Source organism: Melanostigma gelatinosum, assembly GCF_949748355.1.
Source record: "Melanostigma gelatinosum genome assembly, chromosome: 6".
Taxonomy (NCBI): Eukaryota; Metazoa; Chordata; class Actinopteri; order Perciformes; family Zoarcidae; genus Melanostigma; species Melanostigma gelatinosum.
This window is the reverse complement of record NC_136639.1, coordinates 27,894,913-27,922,208: the sequence shown is the minus strand read 5'-3', so window position 1 is coordinate 27,922,208 and position 27,296 is coordinate 27,894,913. Positions and strand designations below refer to the sequence as shown.

The window sequence follows — 27,296 nt, the reverse complement described above, 5'->3', positions numbered from 1 at the left end:
TGTCCTCCATGCTGTGTGTAGGATGTGTGTGTCCTCCATGGTGTGTGTAGGATGTGTGTGTCCTCCATGGTGTGTGTAGGATGTGTGTGTCCTCCATGCTGTGTGTAGGATGTGTGTGTCCTCCATGCTGTGTGTAGGATGTGTGTGTCCTCCATGCTGTGTGTAGGATGTGTGTGTCCTCCATGCTGTGTGTAGGATGTGTGTGTCCTCCATGGTGTGTGTAGGATGTGTGTGTCCTCCATGCTGTGTGTAGGATGTGTGTGTCCTCCATGCTGTGTGTAGGATGTGTGTGTCCTCCATGGTGTGTGTAGGATGTGTGTGTCCTCCATGGTGTGTGTAGGATGTGTGTGTCCGCCATGCTGTGTGTAGGATGTGTGTGTCCTCCATGGTGTGTGTAGGATGTGTGTGTCCTCCATGCTGTGTGTAGGGTGTGTGTGTCCTCCATGATGTTGTCGCTCTATAGATACAAATCATTCCTATACAATCATAATAATAAAAAGATATAATTTCGCAGTGAAAGATGAACTAATGTAACCCAGCTGTGTCACTGTGTGGAGAACCTGGACACCGTTTGTTCATGCATTAATAAACGGTCCTGCAGAGAGCAACACATGGAGGTGACTTTGTGTGAGTGTTGGCCCGACACACTGACCTGGTCTCCCTGGTGGGCCACAACAGAACCGGCTTTGACTTGCCGAAGATTCACCCTCCCCTCCAGCAGACTGGGGTTCTGATGACATCACAGTACATGTTAAAAACACGGGGCCATTTAAGCTCAAAAATAGATTCATGATTACAGAACTGTTGCCAGATCACCTAAACAAAGCGCATTTATCAGCAGTATAATATTTCACACATTTAAAAGTATTACACCGTTGCTGTTCAATTCTTCCGGAAAACAAGATTTGGGATTAAATACGTGAAACAGGTAAACAGGTGTGTACTCTACCTGCATTTGGATGACCTGCAACAGATCCTTTTTGGCAGCTTGGAAAATGGCGTTGACTTTATTATGCTGCACGTTTGCTCCTCCAGCATCACTGTAGTGGTACACAACCGATGGAGCGGGCTGCATGGTCACAGTCTTCTTCAGGATAGACTGAGGAGACAGAACAGTGTCCTTAAGAGAAGCACAGGAGCACAAACACCACCCGGCCTTTACCCATGCAGTGTACTGAAGGGATCCGTTGTTCCTACTGTGTCGCATCGTCGTGTACAGCTTCAATTAATGCTGATGTTTTTAGGCTACATCAAAATGGCTTTTTAATTTGCTCCATCATATCAATATACATGAATACAACAAACACCTGCCAGTCCTGATCCTTACACCGACTAAATCAATGGCAGGACAACAGAGCGATGCTTTGTCCTGAACTACGGAACTGAACTGACTTCATGAGATCAGTTTGTAACTAACGGACAGGGCTGATGCTCGGCTGCTCTCACAGTCTTCTGGAGGAAGCTACGAAGACAACAACATAAAGACACAGAGACGTGCAGCTCTGGAGCAGAGCGGAGTCAGGACATCCGCTAACGTGTCTGTCGGGATGGGGACAGTCATGGAAATGACTGATGTTGTACTCACAGCTGTGGATGTCCAGCTCTCAAACTCTTTCACTTCTCTTATTTGCTCCACAACATCGTTGACTAATCTCAGAGAAAGCTGAAGAGCGGTCACTACAGACTGGTCTCAATGATGTCTGTGTAACTGGCTCCAAACATTCAAAACCTGGACTCCAACCAGCAGGAAGTGCAAGAAAGAGCATCCTCATCCAGAGACCTTCACAGCGGGAGGCAGAGCGTCTTCTTTGGAAACTTGAGCCCGTTCATATACTCTCTTGAGGTCAGCTGACATTTCACCTGCATAACACAAGAACATGCAATCATGGTATTGCTCATCAGGGTTTAGTATCGGCGATGAAAAGCATCTCCTGATTGTGCCGATGTGTCTTAGAGGCTGCTGTGTAGAAACGTGCTGTTGCTGCTAGTTTTTACTGGAGCAGCATCCAAAATCAGATTATTCATGTTTCTTTACAGTTCAGATATCTTGTGAAAGCCTTTCTCATCTAGGAGGGGGCTCCGCGACTGCAACAAGAACAAAATGATAGGCTGAGGCACATGAGACGATCGCTTAGCTGTTGTTTCAGAATGATAGGACAGGGCTGCTAGCTGTGAGTAAGTGTGTGTGTGTGTGTGTGTGTGTGTGTGTGTGTGGTGCTGTCCAAAGTACTGAAACAGTAAGGCAGACACAGTTTCTAAGCCTGGAATTACAACTTCCAGGTGCATCACGGGATGCTATGGGCCCCAACAAGACTTTTTAAACACTGATTAACAGTTCAACTTCCTGGTACGAACACTTGAATTGCAGTTATTTAAATCATCAGGTCAAAAAAGTTGTAAAATGCCCTCATAGCAAAATCCAGACTTATTTTCCGACAGCCGTTCAAGTGACTGGGGCCTCTCCTCTAACTTGACGGTACCCTACCCTTCTGTTCTTGTTCTTCAGGTGCTGCTCCGATGGTGCTGCTAAACTTAGTCTACATGGTGATTTATTCACGCACACCAAGTACATTTAAGTATTACTAATATGCTGATATTTAGTTATTATTGCTGACCTGCAAAAACAATCAAAATTAGATTTTGCTTTTTTGACATGAGCGAATAAGAAGGAAAACATCCTGTAGACATCCTACATGTTTGTCTTTATGTTCCAGGGCTTTCAATTAAAAACATTACACGTAACTTTAATCTATTCACATGATCCGGTAGCATGCAGATTAGTCCCATCGACACAAGAAAATCTAAAATAAGTATGTATGTGTATAAAATGTGTGTGTGTGTGTGTGTGTGTGTGTGTGTACCTGTAACAGCCACCGGGGTGGAGGCAGAGCGAGATTTCTTGTATTTAGACGTGGACGTGTCAGATAAGCTGGACTTTTCTGCTGTAATGTGCAACAAGAAAGCATCACTAGACACAGCACTGCTGCCAAACGGTGAGATGTTGAGGGAATGTTGTTGTTTCTGACCTGCGTCACCTTTTTCAGAGCCAAGTTCATCAGAATGGGAAGGCTGCCTGCGGAGGCCTCTGTGTGCATGACCGTCACCCAGAACATGGGCCACCGACACCAAGGAGATGGCTTGGCTCTCCTGTAACACACATACATCAACATTTCATATGTAAACCCTCTCTACTTAAATATGTGCTGCGGTTAAATGCATATAGTGGAATTCTGATTTCAGCTATTAATTCTCCATCCGTGACATGACGGCTTGTCAAATCAAGTCCCTCTCTACGTCTGTGGAGAAGATATTGACTCTTGGCACCAAACACCAGCTTGATTGGCTCAATCTATGTGTTATGTAAAGCTGACATATAGAAAATGTAAAAGGTTTGTATGAAGATAACCCCATCCCTCTTCCCCTTTGTTATTAAGCCTTGTTAAGGTATTCACTCCTCCGTCTCTTTCCTGCTGCTTGTGGCTGTTAGCTGCACATCCACTGGGTGTGCTTTGTTTTACAGCTGAGCAGAATGAGGTTACGGTCTTGATGTCTTGTATCGGGATCTTCTTGTGCGTTAAACATCACTCATGCTCTGAAGAAGACTCTGCTTTAAGACAGTGTTGCATATCAGAGAGCGGGACGAAGTGTGAGGTTTAAAGAGAACCGATCAGTCAAAACCCTGAAACAGTACCGGGTTGAAGAGCTCAGTGGTCAAGCCAAGGTAGTTGTGTAAGGCAAGGAAGGTGACTCTCTGGAGACGCACCATGATGATCTACAGAGGACAGAGCATACAGACAGCACTGATTATGGATCCACATCCTTCACTCAGGACCAGTACCACATGGGGACCTCGAGTCATTTGTAATACAGTGAATGCGGAGGGGGTCATCTGTCATCTTGGTCCTGCGCCAATCTGCCATGTCTGGAATTTGTCAAGAAACAATTACCGGTACACTGCAAATTACCGACCATATTTCTCCAAACACAGAGGTCATGTGATGATATCAGTCCCGTGTGAAACTGCATTTCAGTGATTTGGGGTTGGGTTTGGTTTTCTTTGACAAGGTTTTTGGTTTCTTTCGCTCATTTCTGGTTGATAATGACAGTAAAATACAGACTTCACTAATCGTGTGTTGATGCTCTAAAGGAAACACCGACGTGTGGGGTGATTTCTAAATCACACGAGGTCCCCTGGTAGTACTCGTCCCATGCCGATAGGGCTTAAGATGGTAGCTCACTCAAAGAATCAAAAGCCCTATTCGCACGGGACCAGCATTACCATGGAACCAGCATTACCATGGAACCAGCATTACTATGGAACCAGTATTACCATGGAACCAGTATTACCATGGGACCAGTATTACCATGGAACCAGTATTACCATGGGACCAGTATTACCATGGAACCAGTATTACCATGGGACCAGTATTACCATGGGACCAGTATTACCATGGAACCAGCGTTACCAGGGGACCAGCGTTACCAGGGGACCAGCGTTACCAGGGGACCAGCGTTACCAGGGGACCAGCGTTACCATGGAACCAGCGTTACCATGGAACCAGCGTTACCATGGAACCAGTGTTACCATGGAACCAGCGTTACCATGGAACCAGCGTTACCAGGGGACCAGTGTTACCATGGAACCAGCGTTACCAGGGGACCAGTATTACCATGGAACCAGTATTACCATGGAACCAGCGTTACCATGGAACCAGCGTTACCACGGGACCAGCATTACCAGGGAACCAGTATTACCATGGAACCAGTATTACCATGGAACCAGTGTTACCATAGAACCAGCGTTACCAGGGGACCAGCATTACCAGGGGACCAGTATTACCATGGAACCAGTATTACCATGGAAGCAGTGTTACCATGGAACAAGCATTACCATGGTACCAGCGTTACCAGGGGACCAGTATTACCATGGAACCAGTATTACCATGGAACCAGCGTTACCATGGAACCAGCGTTACCATGGAACCAGCGTTACCATGGAACCAGCATCACCATGGAACCAGCGTTACCATGGAACCAGCGTTACCAGGGAACCAGTGTTACCAGGGGACCAGCGTTACCAGGGGACCAGCGTTACCAGGGGACCAGTGTTACCAGGGGACCAGCATTACCATGGAACCAGTATTACCATGGAACCAGTATTACCATGGGACCAGTATTACCAGGGGACCAGTATTACCAGGGGACCAGTATCACCATGGGACCAGTATTACCAGGGGCCAGTATTACCAGGGGACCAGTATTACCATGGGACCAGTATTACCAGGGGACCAGTATTACCATGGGACCAGTGTTACCATGGAACCAGCATTACCATGGAACCAGCGTTACCAGGGGACCAGCATTACCATGGAACCAGTATTACCATGGGACCAGTATTACCATGGGACCAGTATTACCATGGGACCAGCATTACCATGGAACCAGCGTTACCATAGAACCAGCGTTACCATGGAACCAGCGTTACCATGGAACCAGCGTTACCATGGAGCCAGTGTTACCATGGAACCAGCATTACCAGGGGACCAGTGTTACCATGGAACCAGCGTTACCAGGGACCAGTATTACCATGGAACCAGTGTTACCATGGAACCAGCGTTACCATGGAACCAGCGTTACCAGGGGACCAGCATTACCAGGGGACCAGTATTACCATGGAACCAGTATTACCATGGAACCAGTGTTACTATGGAACCAGCGTTACCATGGAACCAGCGTTACCAGGGGACCAGTATTACCATGGAACCAGTATTACCATGGAACCAGCGTTACCATGGAACCAGCGTTACCATGGAACCAGCATCACCATGGAACCAGTGTTACCATGGAACCAGCGTTACCAGGGGACCAGCGTTACCTGGAACCAGTGTTACCAGGGACCCAGTGTTACCAGGGGACCAGCGTTACCAGGGGACCAGCGTTACCAGGGGACCAGCGTTACCATGGGACCAGCGCTACCAGGGGACCAGCATTACCAGGGGACCAGTATTACCATGGAACCAGCATTACAATGGAACCAGCGTTACCAGGGGACCAGCGTTACCAGGGGACCAGTGTTACCATGGAACCAGCGTTACCATGGAACCAGCATTACCATGGAACCAGCGTTACCATGGAACCAGCGTTACCATGGAACCAGTGTTACCATGGAACCAGCATTAGCAGGGGACCAGCGTTACCATGGAACCAGCGTTACCAGGGAACCAGCGTTACCATGGAACCACCGTTACCATGGAACCAGCATTACCAGGGGACCAGCGTTACCAGGGGACCAGTATTACCGTGGAACCAGTGTTACCGTGGAACCAGCGTTACCGTGGAACCAGCATTACCGTGGAACCAGCATTACCGTGGAACCAGTATTACCGTGGAACCAGTATTACCGTGGGACCAGTATTACCAGGGGACCAGTATTACCAGGGGACCAGTATTACCATGGGACCAGTATTACCAGGGGACCAGTATTACCATGGGACCAGTATTACCATGGGACCAGTATTACCATGGCACCAGTATTACCATGGGACCGGTATTACCAGGGGACAGTGTTACCATGGAACCAGCGTTACCATGGAACCAGCATTACCAGGGGACCAGCGTTACCATGGAACCAGTATTACCATGGAACCAGCGTTACCATGGAACCAGCGTTACCAGGGGACCAGCATTACCATGGAACCGGCGTTACCATGGAACCGGCGTTACCATGGAACCGGCGTTACCAGGGGACCAGCGTTACCAGGGGACCAGTGTTACCATGGAACCAGTATTACCATGGAACCAGTATTACCATGGGACCAGTATTACCAGGGGACCAGTATTACCAGGGGACCAGTATTACCATGGAACCAGTATTACCATGGGACCAGTATTACCAGGGGACCAGTATTACCAGGGGACCAGTATTACCAGGGGACCAGTATTACCAGGGGACCAGTGTTACCATGGAACCAGCGTTACCATGGAACCAGCGTTACCATGGAACCAGCGTTACCAGGGGACCAGCGTTACCAGGGGACCAGTATTACCATGGAACCAGTATTACCATGGAACCAGTATTACCATGGGACCAGTATTACCATGGGACCAGTATTACCATGGAACCAGCATTACCATGGAACCAGCGTTGCCAGGGGACCAGTATTACCATGGAACCAGTATTACCATGGGACCAGTATTACCATGGGACCAGCGTTAGCATGGAACCAGCGTTAGCATGGAACCAGCGTTACCATGGAACCAGCGTTACCATGGAACCAGCGTTACCATGGAACCAGCATTACCAGGGGACCAGCATTACCATGGAACCAGCGTTACCATGGAACCAGCGTTACCAGGGGACCAGCGTTACCAGGGGACCAGTATTACCATGGGACCAGTATTACCATGGAACCAGCGTTACCATGGAACCAGCGTTACCAGGGGACCAGCGTTACCAGGGGACCAGTATTACCATGGAACCAGTATTACCATGGAACCAGCGTTACCATGGAACCAGCGTTACCATGGAACCAGTGTTACCATGGAACCAGCGTCACCATGGAACCAGCGTTACCATGGAACCAGCGTTACCAGGGAACCAGCGTTACCAGGGGACCAGCGTTACCATGGAACCAGCGTTACCATGGAACCAGCATCACCATGGAACCAGCGTTACCAGGGGACCAGCGTTACCTGGAACCAGTATTACCATGGGACCAGTATTACCAGGGGACCAGTATTACCAGGGGACCAGTATTACCATGGGACCAGTATTACCAGGGGACCAGTATTACCAGGGGACCAGTGTTACCAGGGGACCAGTATTACCATGGGACCAGTATTACCAGGGGACCAGTATTACCATGGGACCAGTATTACCAGGGGACCATCCCCCGCATTAGCACGGGATGTGAGTTCTGTATTTCACTTGACTTTACGAACATGTTCCCCTGGCTTCGTGTCCAAGCTCTGCGAAACATCCACTTTTATCAAAAATATGACACTATATGATATTTAGATTTAATGCTATAAATATGATTTATTATGTATTTATGTTTGTAGAATACTCAAAAAGATGTCTTGCTCTGCTGTGAATGGGTCTCCATGCTGTGAACGCAGCCTCCAAACTTCCCGACCAGGGAAGAGCCAGAAAAAAGGCACGAAAACAAAAAACGACCCCAAATCACCAAAACACCAGTTCACACAGGACTGATATTATCACCCGTGCTTACTTGACAAATTCCAGACATGGCAGATTTGCACCGGATTAAGATCACAGACGACCTCCTCAACTATTACCAATGACTAAAGACCCCCAGGTATGACGAGTCCTATGTGAAGGGGCTGTATGTCTGTCATTGTCAGTGAACACTTTACCTGGATGACACGGACCAGAGTTTCAGGATATTTCTCAAAGACCGACTGAAAGGCTGCAGCTGGAAGACGCAGGATAGTGGAGGGAACTGCAGCTCGTGCAGACACAGTTTTGTAAGGTGCAGGATATCCCTGAGTACAGATAGTACAGATAGTACAGACAGTACAGACAGTACAGACAGTACAGAGTACAGAGTACAGACAGTACAGAGTACAGACAGTACAGACAGTACAGAGTACAGACAGTACAGACAGTACACAGTACAGACAGTACAGACAGTACAGACAGTACAGACAGTACAGACAGTACAGACAGTACAGACAGTACAGACAGTACAGACCGTACAGATAGTACAGGCAGTACAGATAGTACAGAGTACAGACAGTACAGAGTACAGACAGTACAGACAGTACAGACAGTACAGATAGTACAGATAGTACAGAGTACAGACAGTACAGACAGTACAGATAGTACAGATAGTACAGACAGTACAGACAGTACAGACAGTACAGATAGTACAGATAGTACAGAGTACAGACAGTACAGATAGTACAGACAGTACAGACAGTACAGAGTACAGACAGTACAGACAGTACAGACAGTACAGATAGTACAGAGTACAGACAGTACAGACAGTACAGACAGTACAGAGTACAGACAGTACAGACAGTACCGACAGTACAGACAGTACAGACAGTACAGACAGTACAGACAGTACAGACAGTACAGAGTACAGACAGTACAGACAGTACAGACAGTACAGACAGTACAGACAGTACAGATAGTACAGAGTACAGACAGTACAGACAGTACAGACAGTACAGACAGTACAGACAGTACAGTGTGTGAAGATGTGAAGGATGCTGTGAGTCATACAAATCCTCACAAAACAGAATTAAATTGAACGTTAAGATATACAAAATGCGAACATGAATGAAATCGTGAATCAAAAGGGCAGTACTGAATGATTGAAACACAATATGATAAGATAGAGAATGTGTCCTAAATTAAAGTCACCGTTAAACTCAGTGTGACTAGAATCACAGCCTCTCAGTTGTGTTCCTCCACCAACCAGTGAGGCTGCAATTTACATCCACGTATGTTATCACTTCATCATTTTATCCTATTAGACATTGGTATGAATTTAGCATATGAATTTTGAGTTACGGCCAAAAACGGAACTCGTACCATGAACTAGAAATGTCCATCAGGCAGAGCACTCAGCTCGCTCTACGTACTGACCCAACTAGAGTTGATCTAATCGTACACTATATTTGTTGATGATCTGTTCTAAAGTAGAGGCCTATTACATATGAGGATGAAGACGTACGGTGATGATGTCCAGGATACTGAGCAGACTATGAACACTGTCTCCTGGTAGAACTTCCTTCACCACAGCGTCTGTACCGTCCTGCAGAAAGACAACAGTCATGTCTCAACATGAGGGCGTAGTCACAGCAACACGTGGACATTCTCCTCACTGGTGACTAACCAACACAGAACACAAGTTCTAATCGATCGCGGGTGTGAACCACTCTGTGAAGCAGTAGGTGTTGTGGTCCACCCTCTGGTCTTACACTCTCATGGATGCACAGCTCCAGGCGGCCATCTTGAACCACGTAAATGCTGTCGTCGCTGTCACCCGGTCGGAAGAGCGGCTCTCCCTGATGCAGCGGGATCAGCACCATGTGACGACACAGCTCCAGGAAAAGAGGCTTCTCGAAGTGTCCGAGCACCCTGGTGACAACACACATGCACATACAAAGTAGTTCTGTTACCTCTAATGATAATAACCACAATATGTCACACTATGGAAATTCTAGTTTAACTGCATCATATCTATATTACGTCTATATGTCACAATGGGACTGCATAGAAACTGTGCTCTTGTTCATGTGGAAGATGGAAATGAAGCATCACACATTTTACTGACCTGACATTTTTCAGCATGTACAGCACCTCAGAGGGCAGATGGGAGTTCTTCACATCAAACTCAGTCAGGTCAGCCTCCAGCAGGCAGGGGGGAGGCTCTTTGCGCTGCAGGGTGGGGGGCTCCCTCCGGATGCGCAGGATCCTTAAACACACACACACACACACACACACACACACGTGACAAAGTTATTCTTCATACTGGCAAAAATGTATTACTTGGAGTTGCAGCTCTCTAAACCGAGTTTCTATCATTTAAGATGAAACTTACCTCTTTTCTAAAACACAACACCTCTGTGCATATATATTACACATCTTTCTCATCAGTATATTTATGCTGCTTTATTTCTGTTTTGAAAGGACATTCTGAATGACGGCTCAGGTTAATTAACAAGGGTTTAAATGTTGTATATTGTTGAAAAAGTATCCAATATTTAGTGGAGACTGGGGATGATGTATTTGTCCCTGTTCTTCTTTGACAAAATAATATAATATTTTATCAAACAACTGTTCCTAAGTTGAAGAATGAACTGTCTGACTACACCAGATGCTGAAAGAGAGACTCACTTGCGAGCTATCGACAGGACTTTGGTCCTCTTCCTCACTCTCTGACGGGAAGCTGAGTTTGAAGCGGAGGCGGGGACTGAGGACAACGTCTGGACCTGCAACAGGAAAGGTTCGGGGATTTGTCATGTTTGTAGTAAATTGCCTCTTTCTGTCCGTCCGTCTAACATGTCCGACAGAGAAAGATACCAGCAACGCATCAGTTCAGATGTAATGAAAACATCAGCAGCAGAGAGGGATATCTACAGTCTATTGACCTGGCAGAGAAAAGAACACGAATCACCTCAGAGTCGTGGACTAAAGTCACACTTCCAAAACGTGTTGTTGGGCACCTGCATCAATATTGCATAGATTTGAGATGATGAACTGTGATTATGAGCTCTCGGAAACAGAGGACAGAACTTTTTCTTTTCATTCAGATAGTTGGGGGTCTTTGAGGATTCTAAAAAAGTTAAATCTGCATCTTTAATGAAGTTTTTTGTCACATTAGCTGAAGCTGTTTCTATATCCTGACAGTAGTACGTGAGACAGCTCATTTATGAAAAGGTCCGGTCCTCAGTGGAATCTTGCAGACCCCATTAGGAACATTAAGAGGAGGCAGAGGAACCCGCCTGGTTTTATAGATGATCTACCTCATGTACTGCAGTGACAGTACTTAACTTGGCTTTACATCTGTAGCTTTAAACAACCTTATGGGTTTTAAATGGGTTGCCAGGTATTAATCTTTGTGACTGAAACGTGAATGATAGACGTGGCCCTCTGCACAGTGTGTCAAACGTCTGCAGAAGGAGCAACACTGAGGAGCATGCTGAAGGAGGCACCGACCTTTCTCATGATCTTCCGGCCGTAGAACATCACCTTGTCTCTCTTCCTAAAGCGATAGTGTGGAGCGCCAGCCTCCTCTGAAACACACCATACATCTCCTGTAAAACCATTTGCCCCCTCCTGTATGAATGAGTCATCCCGTATGAACGAGTCCTCCTGTATGAATGAGTCATCCTGTATGAACGAGTCATCCTGTATGAACGAGTCCTCCTGTATGAATGAGTCATCCTGTATTAACGAGTCCTCCTGTATGAATGAGTCATCCTGTATGAACGAGTCATCCTGTATGAACGAGTCATCCTGTATTAACGAGTCATCCTGTATGAACGAGTCATCCCGTATGAACGAGTCATCCTGTATGAACGAGTCATCCTGTATGAATGAGTCATCCTGTATTAACGAGTCATCCTGTATTAACGAGTCATCCTGTATGAATGAGTCATCCTGTATTAACGAGTCATCCTGTATGAACGAGTCCTGTATTAACGAGTCCTCCTGTATTAACGAGTCCTCCTGTATTAACGAGTCCTCCTGTATGAACGAGTCATCCTGTATTAACGAGTCCTCCTGTATTAACGAGTCATCCTGTATTAACGAGTCATCCTGTATTAACGAGTCATCCTGTATGAACGAGTCATCCTGTATTCACGAGTCATCCTGTATTAACGAGTCATCCTGTATTAACGAGTCATCCTGTATGAATGAGTCATCCTGTATTCACGAGTCCTCCTGTATTAACGAGTCATCCTGTATGAATGAGTCATCCTGTATTCACGAGTCCTCCTGTATTAACGAGTCATCCTGTATTAATGAGACATCCTGTATTAATGAGTCCTCCTTTATTAATGAGTCCTCCTGTATTAACGAATCATCCTGTATGAACGAGTCATCCTGTATTAACGAGTCATCCTGTATGAACTAGTCATCCTGTATTCACGAGTCCTCCTGTATTCACGAGTCCTCCTGTATTAACGAGTCATCCTGTATTAACGAGTCATCCTGTATGAATGAATCATCCTGTATTCACGAGTCATCCTGTATTAACGAGTAATCCTGTATTAACGAGTCCTCCTGTATTAACGAATCATCCTGTATTCACGAGTCCTCCTGTATTAACGAGTCATCCTGTATTAACGAGTCATCCTGTATGAATGAGTCATCCTGTATTCACGAGTCCTCCTGTATTAACGAGTCATCCTGTATTAACGAGTCATCCTGTATTAACGAGTCCTCCTTTATTAACGAGTCCTCCTGTATGAACGAGTCCTCCTGTATTAATGAGTCCTCCTGTATTAACGAGTCCTCCTGTATTAACGAGTCATCCTGTATTAACGAGTCATCCTGTATTAACGAGTCATCCTGTATGAACGAGTCATCCTGTATTCACGAGTCATCCTGTATTAACGAGTCATCCTGTATTAACGAGTCATCCTGTATGAATGAGTCATCCTGTATTCACGAGTCCTCCTGTATTAACGAGTCATCCTGTATGAATGAGTCATCCTGTATTCACGAGTCCTCCTGTATTAACGAGTCATCCTGTATTAATGAGACATCCTGTATTAATGAGTCCTCCTTTATTAATGAGTCCTCCTGTATTAACGAATCATCCTGTATGAACGAGTCATCCTGTATTAACGAGTCATCCTGTATGAACTAGTCATCCTGTATTCACGAGTCCGCCTGTATTCACGAGTCCTCCTGTATTAACGAGTCATCCTGTATGAATGAATCATCCTGTATTCACGAGTCATCCTGTATTAACGAGTAATCCTGTATTAACGAGTCCTCCTGTATTAACGAATCATCCTGTATTCACGAGTCCTCCTGTATTAACGAGTCATCCTGTATTAACGAGTCATCCTGTATGAATGAGTCATCCTGTATTCACGAGTCCTCCTGTATTAACGAGTCATCCTGTATTAACGAGTCCTCCTTTATTAACGAGTCCTCCTGTATTAACGAGTCATCCTGTATTAACGAGTCATCCTGTATGAATGAGTCATCCTGTATTCACGAGTCATCCTGTATTAACGAGTCATCCTGTATTAACGAGTCCTCCTTTATTAACGAGTCCTCCTGTATTAACGAATCATCCTGTATGAACGAGTCATCCTGTATGAACGAGTCATCCTGTATGACCGAGTCATCCTGTATGAACGAGTCATCCTGTATGAACGAGGCACCCTGTATGAACGAGTCATCCTGTATTAACGAGTCATCCTGTATGAACGAGTCATCCTGTATTAACGAGTCATCCTGTATGAACGAGTCATCCTGTATTAACGAGTCATCCTGTATGAATGAGTCATCCTGTATTAACGAGTCATCCTGTATTAACGAGTCATCCTGTATGAACGAGTCATCCTGTATGAATGAGTCATCCTGTATTAACGAGTCATCCTGTATGAACGAGTCCTCCTGTATTAACGAGTCCTCCTGTATGAACGAGTCATCCTGTATTAACGAGTCATCCTGTATTAACGAGTCATCCTGTATGAACGAGTCATGCTGTATTCACGAGTCCTCCTGTATTAACGAGTCATCCTGTATTAACGAGTCATCCTGTATGAATGAGTCATCCTGTATTCACGAGTCCTCCTGTATTAACGAGTCATCCTGTATTAACGAGTCATCCTGTATTAACGAGTCATCCTGTATGAATGAGTCATCCTGTATTCACGAGTCCTCCTGTATTAACGAGTCATCCTGTATTAACGAGTCCTCCTGTATGAATGAGTCATCCTGTATTAATGAGTCATCCTGTATTAACGAGTCATCCTGTATGAACGAGTCATCCTGTATTAACGAGTCCTCCTGTATTAACGAGTCATCCTGTATTAACGAGTCATCCTGTATGAATCAGTCATCCTGTATTCACGAGTCCTCCTGTATTAACGAGTCATCCTGTATTAATGAGTCATCCTGCATTAACGAGTAATCCTGTATTAATGAGTCCTCCTGTGTTAACGAGTCCTCCTTTATTAATGAGTCCTCCTGTATTAACGAATAATCCTGTATGAATGAGTCATCCTGTATTAATGAGTCATCCTGGATTAACGAGTCATCCTGTATGAACGAGTCATCCTGTATTCACGAGTCCTCCTGTATTAACGAGTAATCCTGTATTAATGAGTCCTCCTGTGTTAACGAATCATCCTGTATTCACGAGTCCTCCTGTATTAATGAGTCATCCTGTATTAATGAGTCCTCCTGTATTAACAAGTCCTCCTGTATGAATGAGTCCTCCTGTATTAACGAGTCCTCCTGTATGAATGAGTCATCCTGTATTAATGAGTCCTCCTGTATGAATGAGTCCTCCTGTATGAATGAGTCATCCTGTATTAACGAGTCATCCTGTATTAACGAGTCATCCTGTATTAACGAGTCATCCTGTATGAATGAGTCATCCTGTATTCACGAGTCCTCCTGTATTAACGAGTCATCCTGTATTAACGAGTCATCCTGTATTAACGAGTCATCCTGTATGAATGAGTCATCCTGTATTCACGAGTCCTCCTGTATTAACGAGTCATCCTGTATTAACGAGTCCTCCTGTATGAATGAGTCATCCTGTATTAATGAGTCATCCTGTATTAACGAGTCATCCTGTATGAACGAGTCATCCTGTATTCACGAGTCCTCCTGTATTAACGAGTCATCCTGTATTAACGAGTCATCCTGTATGAATCAGTCATCCTGTATTCACGAGTCCTCCTGTATTAACGAGTCATCCTGTATTAACGAGTCATCCTGTATGAATGAGTCATCCTGTATTCACGAGTCCTCCTGTATTAACGAGTCATCCTGTATTAACGAGTCATCCTGTATTAACGAGTCCTCCTTTATTAACGAGTCCTCCTGTATGAACGAGTCCTCCTGTATTAATGAGTCCTCCTGTATTAACGAGTCCTCCTGTATTAACGAGTCATCCTGTATTAACGAGTCATCCTGTATTAACGAGTCATCCTGTATGAACGAGTCATCCTGTATTCACGAGTCATCCTGTATTAACGAGTCATCCTGTATTAACGAGTCATCCTGTATGAATGAGTCATCCTGTATTCACGAGTCCTCCTGTATTAACGAGTCATCCTGTATGAATGAGTCATCCTGTATTCACGAGTCCTCCTGTATTAACGAGTCATCCTGTATTAATGAGACATCCTGTATTAATGAGTCCTCCTTTATTAATGAGTCCTCCTGTATTAACGAATCATCCTGTATGAACGAGTCATCCTGTATTAACGAGTCATCCTGTATGAACTAGTCATCCTGTATTCACGAGTCCGCCTGTATTCACGAGTCCTCCTGTATTAACGAGTCATCCTGTATGAATGAATCATCCTGTATTCACGAGTCATCCTGTATTAACGAGTAATCCTGTATTAACGAGTCCTCCTGTATTAACGAATCATCCTGTATTCACGAGTCCTCCTGTATTAACGAGTCATCCTGTATTAACGAGTCATCCTGTATGAATGAGTCATCCTGTATTCACGAGTCCTCCTGTATTAACGAGTCATCCTGTATTAACGAGTCCTCCTTTATTAACGAGTCCTCCTGTATTAACGAGTCATCCTGTATTAACGAGTCATCCTGTATGAATGAGTCATCCTGTATTCACGAGTCATCCTGTATTAACGAGTCATCCTGTATTAACGAGTCCTCCTTTATTAACGAGTCCTCCTGTATTAACGAATCATCCTGTATGAACGAGTCATCCTGTATGAACGAGTCATCCTGTATGACCGAGTCATCCTGTATGAACGAGTCATCCTGTATGAACGAGGCATCCTGTATGAACGAGTCATCCTGTATTAACGAGTCATCCTGTATGAACGAGTCATCCTGTATTAACGAGTCATCCTGTATGAACGAGTCATCCTGTATTAACGAGTCATCCTGTATGAATGAGTCATCCTGTATTAACGAGTCATCCTGTATTAACGAGTCATCCTGTATTAACGAGTCATCCTGTATGAACGAGTCATCCTGTATGAATGAGTCATCCTGTATTAACGAGTCATCCTGTATGAACGAGTCCTCCTGTATTAACGAGTCCTCCTGTATGAACGAGTCATCCTGTATTAACGAGTCATCCTGTATTAACGAGTCATCCTGTATGAACGAGTCATGCTGTATTCACGAGTCCTCCTGTATTAACGAGTCATCCTGTATTAACGAGTCATCCTGTATGAATGAGTCATCCTGTATTCACGAGTCCTCCTGTATTAACGAGTCATCCTGTATTAACGAGTCATCCTGTATTAACGAGTCATCCTGTATGAATGAGTCATCCTGTATTCACGAGTCCTCCTGTATTAACGAGTCATCCTGTATTAACGAGTCCTCCTGTATGAATGAGTCATCCTGTATTAATGAGTCATCCTGTATTAACGAGTCATCCTGTATGAACGAGTCATCCTGTATTCACGAGTCCTCCTGTATTAACGAGTCATCCTGTATTAACGAGTCATCCTGTATGAATCAGTCATCCTGTATTCACGAGTCGTCCTGTATTAACGAGTCATCCTGTATTAATGAGTCATCCTGCATTAACGAGTAATCCTGTATTAATGAGTCCTCCTGTGTTAACGAGTCCTCCTTTATTAATGAGTCCTCCTGTATTAACGAATAATCCTGTATGAATGAGTCATCCTGTATTAATGAGTCATCCTGTATTAACGAGTCATCCTGTATGAACGAGTCATCCTGTATTCACGAGTCCTCCTGTATTAACGAGTAATCCTGTATTAATGAGTCCTCCTGTGTTAACGAATCATCCTGTATTCACGAGTCCTCCTGTATTAATGAGTCATCCTGTATTAATGAGTCCTCCTGTATTAACAAGTCCTCCTGTATGAATGAGTCCTCCTGTATTAACGAGTCCTCCTGTATGAATGAGTCATCCTGTATTAATGAGTCCTCCTGTATGAATGAGTCCTCCTGTATGAATGAGTCATCCTGTATTAACGAGTCATCCTGTATTAACAAGTCATCCTGTATTAACGAGTCATCCTGTATTAATGAGTCATCCTGTATTAACGAGTCATCCTTTATTAATGAGTCCTCCTGTATTAATGAGTCATCCTGTATGAATGAGTCCTCCTGTATTAACGAGTCCTCCTGTATGAATGAGTCATCCTGTATTAATGAGTCCTCCTGTATGAATGAGTCCTCCTGTATGAATGAGTCATCCTGTATTAACGAGTCATCCTGTATTAACGAGTCATCCTGTATTAATGAGTCATCCTGTATTAACGAGTCATCATTTATTAATGAGTCCTCCTGTATTAATGAGTCATCCTGTATGAATGAGTCCTCCTGTATTAACGAGTCATCCTGTATTAACGAGTCATCCTGTATTAATGAGTCATCCTGTATTAACTAGTCATCCTTTATTAATGAGTCCTCCTGTATTAATGAGTCATCCTGTATTAACGAGTCATCCTGTATTAATGAGTCCTCCTGTATTAACGAGTCATCCTTTATTAATGAGTCCTCCTGTATGAACGAGTCATCCTTTATTAATGAGTCCTCCTGTATTAACGAGTCCTCCTGTATGAACGAGTCCTCCTGTATGAACGAGTCCTCCTGTATTAACGAGTCCTCCTTTATTAATGAGTCCTCCTGTATTAACGAATAATCCTGTATGAATGAGTCATCCTGTATTAATGAGTCATCCTGTATTAACGAGTCATCCTGTATTAACGAGTCATCCTGTATTAACGAGTCATCCTGTATGAATCAGTCATCCTGTATTCACGAGTCCTCCTGTATTAACGAGTCATCCTGTATTAATGAGTCATCCTGAATTAACGAGTAATCCTGTATTAATGAGTCCTCCTGTGTTAACGAATCATCCTGTATTCACGAGTCCTCCTGTATTAATGAGTCATCCTGTATTAACGAGTCATCCTGTATGAATGAGTCATCCTGTATTCACGAGTCCTCCTGTATTAACGAGTCATCCTGTATTAACGAGTCCTCCTGTATTAACGAGTAATCCTGTATTAATGAGTCCTCCTGTGTTAACGAATCATCCTGTATTAACGAGTCCTCCTGTATTAACGAATCATCCTGTATTAACGAGTCCTCCTGTATTAACGAGTCCTCCTGTATGAACGAGTCATCCTGTATTAACGAGTCCTCCTGTATTAACGAGTCATCCTGTATTAACGAGTCATCCTGTATTAACGAGTCATCCTGTATTAACGAGTCATCCTGTATTAACGAGTCCTCCTGTATGAACGAGTCATCCTGTATTAACGAGTCCTCCTGTATTAACGAGTCATGCTGTATTAACGAGTCATCCTGTATGAACGAGTCATCCTGTATTAACGAGTCATCCTGTATTAACGAGTCATCCTGTATTAACGAGTCATCCTGTATGAATGAGTCATCCTGTATTAACGAGTCATCCTGTATTAACGAATCATCCTGTATGAATGAGTCCTCCTGTATTAACGAGTCCTCCTGTATGAATGAGTCCTCCTGTATTAATGAGTCCTCCTGTATTAACGAGTCCTCCTGTATGAATGAGTCCTCCTGTATTAACGAGTCCTCCTGTATGAATGAGTCATCCTGTATTAACGAGTCCTCCTGTATGAACGAGTCCTCCTGTATGAATGAGTAATCCTGTATTAACGAGTCATCCTGTATTAACGAGTCATCCTGTATTAATGAGTCATCCTGTATTAACGAGTCATCCTTTATTAATGAGTCCTCCTGTATTAATGAGTCATCCTGTATGAATGAGTCCTCCTGTATTAACGAGTCATCCTGTATTAACGAGTCATCCTGTATTAATGAGTCATCCTGTATTAACGAGTCATCCTTTATTAATGAGTCCTCCTGTATTAATGAGTCATCCTGTATTAACGAGTCATCCTGTATTAATGAGTCCTCCTGTATTAACGAGTCATCCTTTATTAATGAGTCCTCCTGTATTAATGAGTACTCCTGTATTAACGAGTCATCCTTTATTAACGAGTCCTCCTGTATTAATGAGTCATCCTGTATTAACTAGTCCTCCTGTATTAACGAGTCCTCCTGTATGAACGAGTCCTCCTGTATGAATGAGTCCTCCTGTATTAACGAGTCATCCTGTATTAATGAGTCCTCCTGTATTAACGAGTCATCCTTTATTAATGAGTCCTCCTGTATGAACGAGTCCTCCTGTATTAACGAGTCCTCCTTTATTAATGAGTCCTCCTGTATTAACGAGTCATCCTGTATGAACGAGTCATCCTGTATGAACGAGTCATCCTGTATGAACGAGTCCTCCTGTATTAATGTGTCCTCCTGTATTAACGAGTCCTCCTGTATGAACGAGTCATCCTGTATTCACGAGTCCTCCTGTATTCACGAGTCCTCCTGTATTAACGAGTCATCCTGTATTAACAAGTCATCCTGTATGAATGAGTCATCCTGTATTCACGAGTCATCCTGTATTAACGAGTAATCCTGTATGAACGAGTCATCCTGTATGAACGAGTCATCCTGTATTAACGAGTCATCCTGTATGAATGAGTCATCCTGTATTAACGAGTCATCCTGTATTAACGAGTCATCCTGTATGAACGAGTCATCCTGTATGAATGAGTCATCCTGTATTAACACGTCATCCTGTATGAACGAGTCCTGTATTAACGAGTCATCCTGTATGAACGAGTCATCCTGTATGAATGAGTCATCCTGTATTAACGCGTCATCCTGTATGAACGAGTCCTGTATTAACGAGTCCTCCTGTATTAACGAGTCCTGTATTAACGAGTCATCCTGTATTAACGAGTCCTCCTGTATGAACGAGTCATCCTGTATTAACGAGTCCTCCTGTATTAACGAATCATCCTGTATGAACGAGTCATCCTGTATTAACGAGTCATCCTGTATTAACGAGTCATCCTGTATGAACGAGTCATCCTGTATTCACGAGTCCTCCTGTATTAACGAGTCATCCTGTATTAACGAGTCATCCTGTATGAATGAGTCATCCTGTATTCACGAGACATCCTGTATTAACGAGTAATCCTGTATTAACGAGTCCTCCTGTATTAACGAATCATCCTGTATTCACGAGTCCTCCTGTATTAACGAGTCCTCCTGTATTAACGAGTCATCCTGTATTAACGAGTCATCCTGTATGAATGAGTCATCCTGTATTAACGAGTCCTCCTTTATTAACGAGTCCTCCTGTATTAACGAGTCATCCTGTATGAACGAGTCATCCTGTATTAACGAGTCATCCTGTATGAACGAGTCATCCTGTATGAACGAGTCATCCTGTATTAACGAGTCATCCTGTATGAACGAGTCATCCTGTATGAATGAGTCATCCTGTATTAACGCGTAATCCTGTATGAACGAGTCCTGTATTAACGAGTCCTCCTGTATTAACGAGTCCTCCTGTATTAACGAGTCCTCCTGTATGAACGAGTCATCCTGTATTAACGAGTCCTCCTGTATTAACGAATCATCCTGTATGAACGAGTCATCCTGTATTAACGAGTCATCCTGTATTAACGAGTCATCCTGTATGAACGAGTCATCCTGTATTCACGAGTCCTCCTGTATTAACGAGTCATCCTGTATTAACGAGTCATCCTGTATGAATGAGTCATCCTGTATTCACGAGACATCCTGTATTAACGAGTAATCCTGTATTAACGAGTCATCCTGTATTAACGAGTCATCCTGTATGAACGAGTCATCCTGTATTCACGAGTCCTCCTGTATTAACGAGTCATCCTGTATTAACGAGTCCTCCTGTATGAATGAGTCCTCCTGTATTAACGAGTCATCCTGTATTAATGAGTCCTCCTGTATTAACGAGTCATCCTTTATTAATGAGTCCTCCTGTATGAACGAGTCCTCCTGTATTAACGAGTCCTCCTTTATTAATGAGTCCTCCTGTATTAACGAGTCATCCTGTATGAACGAGTCATCCTGTATGAACGAGTCATCCTGTATGAACGAGTCCTCCTGTATTAATGTGTCCTCCTGTATTAACGAGTCCTCCTGTATGAACGAGTCATCCTGTATTCACGAGTCCTCCTGTATTCACGAGTCCTCCTGTATTAACGAGTCATCCTGTATTAACAAGTCATCCTGTATGAATGAGTCATCCTGTATTCACGAGTCATCCTGTATTAACGAGTAATCCTGTATGAACGAGTCATCCTGTATGAACGAGTCATCCTGTATTAACGAGTCATCCTGTATGAATGAGTCATCCTGTATTAACGAGTCATCCTGTATTAACGAGTCATCCTGTATGAACGAGTCATCCTGTATGAATGAGTCATCCTGTATTAACGCGTCATCCTGTATGAACGAGTCCTGTATTAACGAGTCATCCTGTATGAACGAGTCATCCTGTATGAATGAGTCATCCTGTATTAACGCGTCATCCTGTATGAACGAGTCCTGTATTAACGAGTCCTCCTGTATTAACGAGTCCTGTATTAACGAGTCATCCTGTATTAACGAGTCCTCCTGTATGAACGAGTCATCCTGTATTAACGAGTCCTCCTGTATTAACGAATCATCCTGTATGAACGAGTCATCCTGTATTAACGAGTCATCCTGTATTAACGAGTCATCCTGTATGAACGAGTCATCCTGTATTCACGAGTCCTCCTGTATTAACGAGTCATCCTGTATTAACGAGTCATCCTGTATGAATGAGTCATCCTGTATTCACGAGACATCCTGTATTAACGAGTAATCCTGTATTAACGAGTCCTCCTGTATTAACGAATCATCCTGTATTCACGAGTCCTCCTGTATTAACGAGTCCTCCTGTATTAACGAGTCATCCTGTATTAACGAGTCATCCTGTATGAATGAGTCATCCTGTATTAACGAGTCCTCCTTTATTAACGAGTCCTCCTGTATTAACGAGTCATCCTGTATGAACGAGTCTTCCTGTATTAACGAGTCATCCTGTATGAACGAGTCATCCTGTATGAACGAGTCATCCTGTATTAACGAGTCATCCTGTATGAACGAGTCATCCTGTATGAATGAGTCATCCTGTATTAACGCGTAATCCTGTATGAACGAGTCCTGTATTAACGAGTCCTCCTGTATTAACGAGTCCTCCTGTATTAACGAGTCCTCCTGTATGAACGAGTCATCCTGTATTAACGAGTCCTCCTGTATTAACGAATCATCCTGTATGAACGAGTCATCCTGTATTAACGAGTCATCCTGTATTAACGAGTCATCCTGTATGAACGAGTCATCCTGTATTCACGAGTCCTCCTGTATTAACGAGTCATCCTGTATTAACGAGTCATCCTGTATGAATGAGTCATCCTGTATTCACGAGACATCCTGTATTAACGAGTAATCCTGTATTAACGAGTCATCCTGTATTAACGAGTCATCCTGTATGAACGAGTCATCCTGTATTCACGAGTCCTCCTGTATTAACGAGTCATCCTGTATTAACGAGTCATCCTGTATGAATGAGTCATCCTGTATTCACGAGACATCCTGTATTAACGAGTAATCCTGTATTAACGAGTCCTCCTGTATTAACGAATCATCCTGTATTCACGAGTCCTCCTGTATTAACGAGTCATCCTGTATTAACGAGTCATCCTGTATGAACGAGTCATCTTGTATGACCGAGTCATCCTGTATGAACGAGTCATCCTTTATTAATGAGTCCTCCTGTATTAACGAATCATCCTGTATGAATGAGTCATCCTGTATTAACGAGTCATCCTGTATTAACGAGTCATCCTGTATTAATGAGTCATCCTGTATTCACGAGTCCTCCTGTATTAATGAGTCCTCCTGTATGAACGAGTCATCCTTTATTAATGAGTCCTCCTGTATTAACGAGTCCTCCTGTATGAACGAGTCCTCCTGTATGAACGAGTCCTCCTGTATTAACGAGTCCTCCTTTATTAATGAGTCCTCCTGTATTAACGAATAATCCTGTATGAATGAGTCATCCTGTATTAATGAGTCATCCTGTATTAACGAGTCATCCTGTATGAACGAGTCATCCTGTATTCACGAGTCCTCCTGTATTAACGAGTCATCCTGTATTAACGAGTCATCCTGTATGAATCAGTCATCCTGTATTCACGAGTCCTCCTGTATTAACGAGTCATCCTGTATTAATGAGTCATCCTGAATTAACGAGTAATCCTGTATTAATGAGTCCTCCTGTGTTAACGAATCATCCTGTATTCACGAGTCCTCCTGTATTAATGAGTCATCCTGTATTAACGAGTCATCCTGTATGAATGAGTCATCCTGTATTCACGAGTCCTCCTGTATTAACGAGTCATCCTGTATTAACGAGTCCTCCTGTATTAACGAGTAATCCTGTATTAATGAGTCCTCCTGTGTTAACGAATCATCCTGTATTAACGAGTCCTCCTGTATTAACGAATCATCCTGTATTAACGAGTCCTCCTGTATTAACGAGTCCTCCTGTATGAACGAGTCATCCTGTATTAACGAGTCCTCCTGTATTAACGAGTCATCCTGTATTAACGAGTCATCCTGTATTAACGAGTCATCCTGTATTAACGAGTCATCCTGTATTAACGAGTCCTCCTGTATGAACGAGTCATCCTGTATTAACGAGTCCTCCTGTATTAACGAGTCATGCTGTATTAACGAGTCATCCTGTATGAACGAGTCATCCTGTATTAACGAGTCATCCTGTATTAACGAGTCATCCTGTATTAACGAGTCATCCTGTATGAATGAGTCATCCTGTATTAACGAGTCATCCTGTATTAACGAATCATCCTGTATGAATGAGTCCTCCTGTATTAACGAGTCCTCCTGTATGAATGAGTCCTCCTGTATTAATGAGTCCTCCTGTATTAACGAGTCCTCCTGTATGAATGAGTCCTCCTGTATTAACGAGTCCTCCTGTATGAATGAGTCATCCTGTATTAACGAGTCCTCCTGTATGAACGAGTCCTCCTGTATGAATGAGTAATCCTGTATTAACGAGTCATCCTGTATTAACGAGTCATCCTGTATTAATGAGTCATCCTGTATTAACGAGTCATCCTTTATTAATGAGTCCTCCTGTATTAATGAGTCATCCTGTATGAATGAGTCCTCCTGTATTAACGAGTCATCCTGTATTAACGAGTCATCCTGTATTAATGAGTCATCCTGTATTAACGAGTCATCCTTTATTAATGAGTCCTCCTGTATTAATGAGTCATCCTGTATTAACGAGTCATCCTGTATTAACGAGTCCTCCTGTATTAACGAGTCATCCTTTATTAATGAGTCCTCCTGTATTAATGAGTACTCCTGTATTAACGAGTCATCCTTTATTAACGAGTCCTCCTGTATTAATGAGTCATCCTGTATTAACTAGTCCTCCTGTATTAACGAGTCCTCCTGTATGAACGAGTCCTCCTGTATGAATGAGTCCTCCTGTATTAACGAGTCATCCTGTATTAATGAGTCCTCCTGTATTAACGAGTCATCCTTTATTAATGAGTCCTCCTGTATGAACGAGTCCTCCTGTATTAACGAGTCCTCCTTTATTAATGAGTCCTCCTGTATTAACGAGTCATCCTGTATGAACGAGTCATCCTGTATGAACGAGTCATCCTGTATGAACGAGTCCTCCTGTATTAATGTGTCCTCCTGTATTAACGAGTCCTCCTGTATGAACGAGTCATCCTGTATTCACGAGTCCTCCTGTATTCACGAGTCCTCCTGTATTAACGAGTCATCCTGTATTAACAAGTCATCCTGTATGAATGAGTCATCCTGTATTCACGAGTCATCCTGTATTAACGAGTAATCCTGTATGAACGAGTCATCCTGTATGAACGAGTCATCCTGTATTAACGAGTCATCCTGTATGAATGAGTCATCCTGTATTAACGAGTCATCCTGTATTAACGAGTCATCCTGTATGAACGAGTCATCCTGTATGAATGAGTCATCCTGTATTAACGCGTCATCCTGTATGAACGAGTCCTGTATTAACGAGTCATCCTGTATGAACGAGTCATCCTGTATGAATGAGTCATCCTGTATTAACGCGTCATCCTGTATGAACGAGTCCTGTATTAACGAGTCCTCCTGTATTAACGAGTCCTGTATTAACGAGTCATCCTGTATTAACGAGTCCTCCTGTATGAACGAGTCATCCTGTATTAACGAGTCCTCCTGTATTAACGAATCATCCTGTATGAACGAGTCATCCTGTATTAACGAGTCATCCTGTATTAACGAGTCATCCTGTATGAACGAGTCATCCTGTATTCACGAGTCCTCCTGTATTAACGAATCATCCTGTATGAACGAGTCATCCTGTATTAACGAGTCATCCTGTATTAACGAGTCATCCTGTATGAACGAGTCATCCTGTATTCACGAGTCCTCCTGTATTAACGAGTCATCCTGTATTAACGAGTCATCCTGTATGAATGAGTCATCCTGTATTCACGAGACATCCTGTATTAACGAGTAATCCTGTATTAACGAGTCCTCCTGTATTAACGAATCATCCTGTATTCACGAGTCCTCCTGTATTAACGAGTCCTCCTGTATTAACGAGTCATCCTGTATTAACGAGTCATCCTGTATGAATGAGTCATCCTGTATTAACGAGTCCTCCTTTATTAACGAGTCCTCCTGTATTAACGAGTCATCCTGTATGAACGAGTCTTCCTGTATTAACGAGTCATCCTGTATGAACGAGTCATCCTGTATGAACGAGTCATCCTGTATTAACGAGTCATCCTGTATGAACGAGTCATCCTGTATGAATGAGTCATCCTGTATTAACGCGTAATCCTGTATGAACGAGTCCTGTATTAACGAGTCCTCCTGTATTAACGAGTCCTCCTGTATTAACGAGTCCTCCTGTATGAACGAGTCATCCTGTATTAACGAGTCCTCCTGTATTAACGAATCATCCTGTATGAACGAGTCATCCTGTATTAACGAGTCATCCTGTATTAACGAGTCATCCTGTATGAACGAGTCATCCTGTATTCACGAGTCCTCCTGTATTAACGAGTCATCCTGTATTAACGAGTCATCCTGTATGAATGAGTCATCCTGTATTCACGAGACATCCTGTATTAACGAGTAATCCTGTATTAACGAGTCATCCTGTATTAACGAGTCATCCTGTATGAACGAGTCATCCTGTATTCACGAGTCCTCCTGTATTAACGAGTCATCCTGTATTAACGAGTCATCCTGTATGAATGAGTCATCCTGTATTCACGAGACATCCTGTATTAACGAGTAATCCTGTATTAACGAGTCCTCCTGTATTAACGAATCATCCTGTATTCACGAGTCCTCCTGTATTAACGAGTCATCCTGTATTAACGAGTCATCCTGTATGAACGAGTCATCTTGTATGACCGAGTCATCCTGTATGAACGAGTCATCCTTTATTAATGAGTCCTCCTGTATTAACGAATCATCCTGTATGAATGAGTCATCCTGTATTAACGAGTCATCCTGTACTAACGAGTCATCCTGTATGAACGAGTCATCCTGTATTCACGAGTCCTCCTGTATTAACGAGTCATGCTGTATTAACGAGTCATCCTGTATGAACGAGTCATCCTGTATT

General features: G+C 43.5%; 1 protein-coding gene across 1 annotated transcript in view; it reads right to left on the bottom strand.

Moving 5' to 3' along the window:
- The window catches only part of pnpla7b (patatin-like phospholipase domain containing 7b), a 96,746-nt gene that overhangs the window by 12,986 nt on the left and 56,464 nt on the right, over positions 1–27,296 (bottom strand). Inside the window, exons 5-16 of the mRNA XM_079269821.1 lie at positions 11,693–11,769; positions 10,871–10,965; positions 10,308–10,448; positions 9,952–10,111; positions 9,705–9,785; positions 8,377–8,505; positions 3,692–3,772; positions 3,027–3,147; positions 2,862–2,942; positions 1,781–1,860; positions 950–1,099; positions 653–730 (exon numbers count right to left, since the gene is read on the bottom strand). Of these exons, the coding sequence (XP_079125947.1) occupies positions 653–730; positions 950–1,099; positions 1,781–1,860; positions 2,862–2,942; positions 3,027–3,147; positions 3,692–3,772; positions 8,377–8,505; positions 9,705–9,785; positions 9,952–10,111; positions 10,308–10,448; positions 10,871–10,965; positions 11,693–11,769 (1,274 nt within the window). The remainder of the gene's footprint in view (positions 1–652; positions 731–949; positions 1,100–1,780; positions 1,861–2,861; positions 2,943–3,026; positions 3,148–3,691; positions 3,773–8,376; positions 8,506–9,704; positions 9,786–9,951; positions 10,112–10,307; positions 10,449–10,870; positions 10,966–11,692; positions 11,770–27,296) is intronic.